General features: G+C 36.9%; 1 protein-coding gene across 1 annotated transcript; it reads right to left on the bottom strand.

The window, feature by feature from the left end:
* Positions 1–791: 791 nt before the first annotated feature.
* On the bottom strand, positions 792–5,947 carry LOC128473055 (otospiralin-like). Its single transcript, XM_053455097.1, has 3 exons — positions 5,792–5,947; positions 2,292–2,318; positions 792–1,104 (listed from the first exon to the last, which is right to left on the bottom strand). The coding sequence occupies exons 1-3, from the start codon at positions 5,844–5,846 to the stop codon at positions 914–916; spliced, it is 273 nt and encodes a 90-aa protein (XP_053311072.1). The 5' UTR covers positions 5,847–5,947; the 3' UTR covers positions 792–913.
* Between the last annotated feature and the right edge of the window lie 4,273 nt (positions 5,948–10,220).

A 10,220-nucleotide genomic window follows, 5' to 3' on the forward strand; every position in this document is an offset into this window, starting at 1 on the left:
CAACACTTGTAACCTTGACACATATAGATTATGTAATTATTCACATTATGGGGTGTTTTATACTATAAAAAGTGCAGGACATTTCTGATTGGTGAAGTCCACCCCCCTGTTTACTATGTAAACCTCATCAAAAGCTCCACTGAACAAATATAATCATACATATTATTAGTATCACAAACGTAAAGACTATATGCACCATTTTTACTAGAAATAAAAGGATTGTTTCATGTTAGACAACAGAAAAGAAAGCTTTGAGGACTCTGAGGTGCCATCTTCAGACATAGCTATGCTTAACAATCATAAGACCCCTTTATGATGTCATAATTATAAGACAATTAAAGCATTAAACACCTCTATGATCTCATTACGATAAAACAATTAAAGCATTATATCACAATCAAAACACCCATTAATTATATCATAATGTTAAGATGATAGCATAATGACATCACAATCATAAGACCCGATGTCATGATCATAAGACCATTAAAACATTATGTCGTCACAATCAAAACACCACCCAAGGAACGGACATCAGCGACCTAAAAGTGTTTACTCTCTACTCTCTCTTTCAGGTAGTGATTAAAGGCATCATTTTTACACCACTTTTGTGGTTTCTTTTTTTCCCCTTAAAAAAATGTCTCATTTCTTTGTGAATAGCATAACAGATCACATGTTAAAAGGAACACATTACAATAAATCATATTCTGGACATAATCAAATACCTTACAAAGCCAATAACACAGTACTTCCAAGGAATATTTTAATTACCAGAGGATCAACAAAAGTCATTTTGAATGTGTAATAAGTTCCGCTTACACGGTAGTGTTTATTAAAAAAAAAGAATGTTAGGAAATAATATGCCAGATTACCTCATTAGGTTGAGGTAATTAAAGTTAAGGAGTTAACGTCTCTAAGATTCTTCTTCAGCATCAGGTACATCATAACCCAGCTGGGAAGCAATTGGGAAGTGAGCCCAGTAAATTCTGGCCATTTCATCAGTTTTATCATAAGCACCCAATCTGCGAAGTTCTTCCACCCAGCCGTAGAAATCAGAGGCAGACATGCTCCAGTTGGGAATCGCTCTCTTCTCTCTAGCATCAGCTGGGATAAATGTAAAAACAGGTAACAATTTATATAATATATATATATACATATATATATGAAACTATACATGACCAAAACTTCAACATTTCAGTACATTACAGTGATAACCTAGAAACTTTGATGTCATCACTTCCCAGCTAGTTGTGTTTAAGCAATTCTGCAGCAGCACTTTTAGAAATGTTTTTATGTTGTTCTTATCCTGGTTCAGTTCTGATCTCAATTATATTCATGGTTCTTGTACTTATCCAACCATTCGAACCATTCTGTTTCTTCTGAAAATTGTCCCTGTAACTGGTCTCTTAACTTTCTACCATGGAATATATCACGGTAATTGTCACACACAGTGTCTCAAAGCTGTCTACATTATGATAGACATTGTGTTATGTAGTATTTAGACAGTAACTAGATCCCTAGTGTACTTCCACTATGTCTGCACAAAGACAGTAGAATGCATGAACATTGAAAAGAACGAGATATATCCCAAACTCATTGGATCGGTGCCAAACACTTTTACGGAGCTATATCACTGAGCCATGCTTTTAATGTATATTTGCTATTACAGGTTATTACATTTTAATACATTTTGTCATAAAGTTTCAGAATTTTTGTTGAGCTCTTCCCCTTTTCTACATTTTCACAACTTTCACTACTAACACCTGTAATATCTGTATGTCATTCATTTACATATACATATATTGGATCCATACAGTTCACATTAATATTTCATTTATAACATTATGTGTAATGTAATAATATTTACACATATATATCTGTGTATGTTTAGATCAAACTGGATTACTTTACTTGGTTATTTATCAATCGCCTTTATTTCATAGATTTTTCAAACTCCACCTAGTGGAAGAAACTTTAACTGAATGGTAAGAAAGTTATATGTAGTATGGCATAAAATAGCATTCACTGTGTAGGAAAATGGAAGAAATGTGAAGTTAGTGAATTATTCACTGTTTGGCAAATGTACCACTAAAATATATATATATATATATATATATATATATACACATATATATATATATATACACACACACATACATACATAGACACAGATACTCATTCTTTGTTGAATTCGGAATCATTTTGTAATCATCTTATATTTCATTATTTAATGAAGCAAATTATAAACTGCTTTTCTCCATTAGTGTACAATGCTATATCAGTATACATACCTTTTCCTTTTATGACAGCTGATAAGCCTGATGAGAACGAGAAACATAAAATACATCAATTATACATTATAAGGTAAGGTAAAGAAAAAAAAATACAAATGAGTATTACAAAGTGTTGCTAAATAACATTGTGTTGTTGAAAAATGTTTCGTTTTAATAATAACATCCCCCTTCTTTAAATATTCAGTTCTGTTAAAGACTATTTATTTAAGGGCAGTTTTAATGGAGAAAAAAAAGGAAAAATACCAAGTGTGGGACTTGTAGGGTGTACCATAGGCTAAACACAAAACCCCGGTCATGGCTGGCAACTTCTGCCCCAGGGGCATATAAAACCAAGTGCCCCCCCCAACATAATTAACACAGACACACACACTATAACACAGACTGACACACATTATCCCCGGATTGCTCTGATTTGAGGGCTCCGCTTGAAACTTAAAAGGTGTTCTACTTGCAATTCTACATGTATTCATGTGGCACCTTGCATAACAATAACTTAAATCCCAACTGGATCCATTCTGTGCTCATTTTACCGGTTTTCTACTCTTTTTCTTTTCAATAATGTGTTTTTATGGAAGGGAAAATGTGCAGCTTAGTTGGGCTTTCCCATCAAATTCCATGGTTATAGATTTTAAGCAGGAGCAGGTAGTAAGCATTTCAACATTGCGTGTGGTACATATGTCTTGTGTTTATTGCGTGGTCCCCTGGTTTTACCACATCCAGCCTATTTTGGGATTTTTTTAATGATTTGTCCAGGTTACAAGAAGGCACCTTAATGCCTCATTGGACCTGTGGAGGGACCTTTATTCCTTTATGTTTTTGGGTGCTAGAGCTAACATTTAGCCCGCCATGCTATACACAACGCGCCATTATTGGCCTTCTATCAATTTTATTTGTAACATTCTGTGTTGTCAATGAATTGTTGCCCTGAATCATTAATTACAGCACTGTATACAGTCGTTTCAGTGATTGCAATAGGCTTCCTTTATCTACAGACCTGGAGACTGCCATTGTTGAGTCATGTGATACTTTGAGCTGAAGCACACTAAACGGACTGTTTATGGCAACGCTAAATCCTGCTTATCTCATTAAATCCTTTCGTACTTGGGTGATTAAGACTGTGTATTCCATTATTTACCACAAGGCGTCAGAGTGGTTTGTCTAGTAGACTGGTCTAAGATAACACAGCATACAGGTGGTTTAAAACCAATATATTTGAATAATTATTTATAATGCTTAGTAACAGTAATAAAACATTTTCGGGAAAGTTTGTCTTATATGTATTATATACTTCTTGTAAAAAATAAACAAAAAAAACCCACTCTCTTCTCTTCTAGCAGTTTCATGACAGCTCTAGCAGCTTTAAGCAGCCAATCGCAAGAAAGTGCTCCATTCAAAATCAATATTTGCGCATGCACACCGGGGTTCTCATTGGGTTCCTTGTAAATCCTGCATGGCTCGGCGCTGAAGCTCGTTGGTAAGCAGCAGAAGCCTTCTGGCTCTGGCTTGTGGGTTATTCATTCAGCCACACGCAAGGAAATTGTACAAATGCACGAAGAGGTATTAATCCTCCCAGCATTTCCATCGTGAACAAAGGTGACATCTTGCTATCATACGCAGATGGTGGAACATCTACTTTAAACTAAAAGTCACATCTGACTGTCCTTGCAAAAGCTAATTAAATGGCTAATTTCCATATGTTAGGGGAATCATATCATCATTTCACGGCTGAAAGTCACATTTGGTGTTGTTTTAATTTGCAAGCTCCGCATATGTGGCAAGTCAAAAAAAAAATATTTGTGAAACAGAGTCTAGGCGTGGGTGTACAATTTGTGCCTTAGTTCTATTCCGACACATTATAGTAATGTAGTATCAGAATTAATATATATTTAACTTTCAAAGTCCCTGATCTGCACCAGAAAACCATAGAATATTTTTTTTTGTATAGTAAAACCATCTATTGGATTTGTGTGTTTATTGGTCATTGCCAAACCAGCAGCAAACCGGGAATCTGAATATAAGCCTTTTTATGCTTTTTATGTTGTGCTCAATTCCACTTTTACAGCCAAATTGAGACCATTAACCCTCTCTAAGAAGGACACCAGGAAATGCTGCAAGCTACTGTAGCAGCTAACATTCTGTGTATCATCTCCTAATAAAAGTTTTTTAGCTCATGAAAAATTCACCACTATTAACGGAAAATAATTTCCCTTTTCAGTGCAAAGTTAAAGTACCGAAAAAGTAATTTCCATAACAATTTGGAAGTTGTTACAGTTCTTCCAGTTCTTACATATCCTGAGAATATGCTATTAACTATGAAAGTTTCTTTTTTTTTTTTACTCACAGGTACTTGGCAAGGAACAAATGAGGCATTTCTAGTTATGACAGATCTCAACGTTATTGGAATAATTACACTGAAAGCACTATAGCTGCTGTTTTGCATTTAATCCATTTTACTTTAAGTTCGTCGCATGTACTGTTTTTGCACAGCATGATGTACATTGTATTCTTATATAATTACCGTATCAGTACCTTTATCCATTAAGGCACCATTAAAGATGAATGGAACCAACCTTTGGCTCACAAAGTGAGTTCTAATTAGCTATCTATATGTCACATCAGTATGTACATACACACACACACACACACACACATATATATATATAATATATATTATAAAATATACTAGTCATGCAAAAAATGGTGTACATGTCTTTTTTTAGTTTATTAAAACATTTCTTACCATTTTGAGTTTACATACATTTCTCTTTCTTCTGCAGACTAGGTCAGTTACCTGTAAACATGTTTGAAGGGGCACTTCAGCCATCCTATAGCCCCTTTTGTAAATGCACACAAATTTGCCCTTGTACCCACCCTCCGGCTAAAGGCCCTGCAGGAGATGCAGTTGGCTGAATGCATCTCCCTGCCTGTGATGTATTCGTCTCCAGTATGATCCAGCTAGCTTAAGTAACCAATCAGTGGCAAGAACATTCGCTACGAAATATGATGTAAAACAATAATAATAAATAATAGTAATCATGGAGGAAGAGGGCAGCTGCTGCCCCAAAATAGTCTCCCTTGTGTCAGGTAAAAGCTTTTATTTGATATTTATTAATTTTGGAAGAATGCGTATTAAAGTACCAATAAAGGTTAACATCACTTCTTTAAACCATTCCTCAAGATGGAAGCAGAAAACGGCTTAGGAACACTTAGGCTCCAGGGGAGATGAGTAAGCCAAACAATAATTGCCCTATAGAGCACTTTAAGCATATGAAAAAAGCCAAATAATAGTGATAAAAATACAGCACCCTATAAGGATAGCATAGAAATGTAGATTAACCAATAAATGGTACATACTGTGTATTAGAGTTTAGGCAAGTCAGTCTCTGGTAAGGCAGACAGACTTAGAGAAGCTTTTGATCTGGACCTGATGTGGTTATCAAGAACCACGTAATAATAGGAGACGCTGGAATAACGACCAAGCAAATAAGTCTACTTACTGGATGATGCTAAGTACACAGCGAAGAGAGCAAGAACCAGCAGCTTGCGATTCATGGTTCCGCTTTGGTATTTCTTTGAAAGGCTGTCCCGCTGTGCAGGATTATATACTGGAGGATAAGCCCTCTTCTTCGTATGTCCTCCTTGAAGGACAAGAGACGCTTTATCGCTGGGCCTAGGCTGGAGTTTTTACTATTTACTATGTAGCATAGCGCTGTTAGATTTGTGTTGGGAGAGTGACATATGGCAAGACCATGTTAAAGCTGACTTCACACAATCGTTTATTTTTTTTTTTTCCATTGGGTGATGATTTTCCATAGTTACAAAAATGCAGGAAAAACATTTCTTATGAATATCTTTAAAAAGAATCTCTAAAAAGAATGACGGTACTTTACACTAGGAAACTTACAGGATAATCACCCTTCCTGGACAAGCATGGTAGTGTTCTTATTAGAAATGATATACATTATTCATATACACCCCCCCCCCCCCCGATTTGCTGGCTTTGGCACCTTAGCGTTTCCCTGCCGATGGCCCAGATGTCTGCCACCTGATCGAACCCAGCAAGTGTGTATGTTCTTCCATGCATGCACACTTATTATTATTCAACCTGTGACACCAACAGACAGCTTATGGTAAACAGTTGTCTCTTAGACTGCCAACTTTAGTTCAGGGGACAAGCCCAGCTGATTCCTGGAAGAACAGTTAGCCAAACCTGGTTTGGTGGGCTACACATTCAGTGCATGCTACCCACTCCTGTCCAAACACACATCCACCAAGAGACTGTATGAAAGGAGCGCCAAACAGTATGTGCTACTCGACATATACCAGTGGCCTACAAAGTAACGAGTAAACAATTACATAGATTTATTTCGAGTGCAGTACTGTGACATGTGGAATTTGGGAATTAAAGATGCAGTACCACCTGCTCTGTTGAATCGAATTTTTTTGACACTAAATGCAACATTGGAAACATAATTCCCAGTACGGTTAAAGGACCAAACTTTTCATAGAAAAACCATTTACTGTATTTAAGTGACTAGACCTTCAGAGGAAAATAATCAATTGATCGGCTAAAGTTTATTTGCCTACCAAAAGAGTGCAATCGGTGATTTGCCCAGGTGGAACAGCACCTTCATCAGAGACTTGTACTTGATTTCTTTACATTGCAGCTTCCCCTGCACTCAGTGAGTTAATAATTACAATCAATACCAATCAGTACCATAAAAATCGCAAGCATAGTTCAATATAATATGCACAACTACTCTCCAACCAAATGTATAATTGAACCTCAAAGTCCCCCACCATTAAATGGCACAAATGGACGTGGAGAACATTTACCTTATAGTACTATTTGTACGTTCACTTTTTTGTAAATCCATTTCCTTCACAACGATTCCTCCGATGCATTTACAGCTTGGTTATCAGCTGGTTTGATGGCAGCCAATGTAAAAAAAAACAATTAGTTCACACAAACAAGGGGAGCGCACAACCTAAACTGCATAAAAGGCATACACATTTAGATTCCTGGGTTCAATAATAATAATAATAATGAATGACCAATAAGTACACAAACCAAAGCAATAATTCAGCTCATACCCAGTGAAAACACATAAAAAGCATAAATATTGGGGATTCATTCACACTATATGACAGGGGCATCCAACCGGCGGCCCTCCAGCTGCTGCAGGACTACATCTCCCGTAATGCTCTTTCAGCTAAGGGGCTGGCTGTGGAGGATGGGAGATGTAGTCCTGCAGCAGCTGGAGGGCCGCAGGTTGGACGCCCCTGCTATATGGTCATATATTAGTTCACTCCTCTTAATTTAGCGGCTGCACACGTTTTTTGTTGTTTTTCTTTTTTAATACTTTTGTTGATGTTTACTAACAACAACTCGGGTTAGGGGTATTTTCATCACATCTCACCGCTGCACAAGGACCGGGAAAGAGAACCACACACAGCCCCTGCCAGCATTCCAAAGAAGCCTTTGTAGAAGTACTTCTCACTATACCGAACAAAACCCCCAAAAAAAGAACAAATCTAATTCATACCACTAGGTGGCATATCTGAGCAGCCTTTAGATGACTGCAGGGTTTTCAAATTGAAATGTATTTGTTCCTCTGAGAGGAGAAAAAAGAAAATGAAAGGGAAAAAAATTGTTAATTTAAAAGATTGTTAATTTATTAGATAACGATCACTGGTATTTGGTTTACCACTTTTAAAATTCGCTTGTTCATGCATACAATGAATATGAAAAATAATCCAAATGCTGAGCTGCCATTTGATTTAAAAAAAAAAAAATATGGCAACAGTACAATCAAAATCACGCCTGGGAGAGATTTGGGCACTCAAAAGTATTCGCAATAATGATTCTAATGCATCATTTAGTTACCAAAGTGTTAAGTTCAGCAACCCTAAGCAGAATGGCTGCATATGAGGCCCAGATGTGCGTGGTTTTGGGCAAACATTGAACATGAATTACGTGCAAATTAAACATTCTACTCCCTCTAAATATATTTGTAAGAGTGCAGCACAAATGTCTTATTTATATAACTACTACAAGAGACAGTCAATGTTTCATCAGTCATGTTCAAAAGTGGACCTGCTACTTTTAGAGCTTTCAGCTTAACTTAATATATTAAAGAGACCCGTAGTCTGTACTTTTTGCTTTCTAAGTATGATTTAATTTTTTGGACATATTAGTTTCACCAATTGCATGGTAAACCGTGTCCAAAATAGCATACCATGTATGACCTGTCCTCAAGCCTTCTACTTATCCAACCCTACAAATTAAGCCACAACTAGAGAGGTTTAACCAAAGGGGAAGAATAATCCTGGCTGATTCCATGAGCTTGCTTTTTATACGGTACATACTGCTTATTTTAATCCGTAGACACCACTAGATTGGATTTAGTTGCACACGTAAGATCTGAAAGGTATCATCCACTTTAAGCACTGTGCAGAAAAATAAAGTAAATTACATGTAGAGACAGAGGAATTTACCAGAGAAAGTAATCCAGAAATCATAGCCAAAGCTTGAGGGATATGTTACGGCTCAAATTGCATCTTATAGTTTTAGTCTTGTTTCATGTACCTATCCGATGGTTGTACAAAAAAGGCTAATAAAAACAGTTGCTTCTACCTCGTAAAGGCGTTATGTGTATACCTGACCAAGCAAGAGTACTGAGCCTAGAAGCACAAATAATCGTATTTCCCCATGTACAAGATGCAGCTTTTTTTCAAAAAATTTGGGGTGTAAGAACAGGGTGCGTCTTATACAGTGGTTGTAGATTTTTTTTTCTGCTTACCTCTGTGTTGCTAAGCAGTGTCTCTTGTTCGAGCAACGCAGAGGGAAACAAAGTCTGCGAGCGGCACTGGAAGATCTGCAGTTCAGGTAAGGGTGGGGGAGGGTGTATGAGTCTGCGTGAATGAGGGAATGAATGAATATGTGTGTGTGATAGCATGGATGTGTAAGTGGGGGGGGCAGGGCACAGGGAGGCTGAAAGTGATGTGCATGTGTTGGCTGCTTGCACATGATAGGAGTGTGATTGCTATATTAAATATTCATGATTGCTAACAGCAATAACACTCCTATCGTGCCCAGGCATACCCAGATTCCAGCACAGCTAACATCACACTCATCCTGGAAGTGATAGAAGTGTAATTTTCGGGCCCAAAAATTAAGGCGCGTCTTATACATGAGAAAATACGGTAATCCATGCTTGGGCAGACAGGGGCAGCTGAATGATGAAGGAAACTAAGTGAGAAAAGTATTGATCTCTGCCGAGTGAAAGATTTACAGAGCGCAGATTCAGTGATGGCTGGTTGACAGCTCTCTGAATCAGCGCCTAATGAAATTAGTAGCTAATGTAGTAATGAGTCTAAAGGGTAAAAAAAGTGACTTCAAGGTAAAGGAGTTAAGTCTCTAGACTTCGGTACACAAACAAACAATGAGATATAGACAATACAATGACTGAAAATGCCTTCAATATCTAACAGACCTCCTGAAGAGCTGAACTGGCAGCTTAGGATATAGGAAGTATTAACAGCTTAACATACACACCCAAAAATAATGTCTTTACAAGGCAGACCACAAAATATTGGCAAACTTGATATAGAAATCAAGATCCACAAAAAGGCTAATATCGACCGCCTCCTCGTTGATTTTTCATTTATTTTGAGGTGTGTATTTTAATACTAATTCCTCATAGGATCTTAGAATACTACTGTAGTATTAACCAATATCAGTAATCATTTTAAACCTTTTTCTGTAAGCTGTTAGAGGAAGGAGCATTGCTTTTAAAGTAAAAAGCCAAAATTAGCACCTGCATTATGTGAAGCCTGGTTGTGTAAAAAAGAAAGTACACACTCTTTGAATTCTAGGAACATAATATTATTTATTATTTTATATAGCGCCATCAAATTCCATAG

The sequence above is a fragment of the Spea bombifrons genome, chromosome 2 (assembly GCF_027358695.1).
Source record: "Spea bombifrons isolate aSpeBom1 chromosome 2, aSpeBom1.2.pri, whole genome shotgun sequence".
Taxonomy (NCBI): Eukaryota; Metazoa; Chordata; class Amphibia; order Anura; family Pelobatidae; genus Spea; species Spea bombifrons.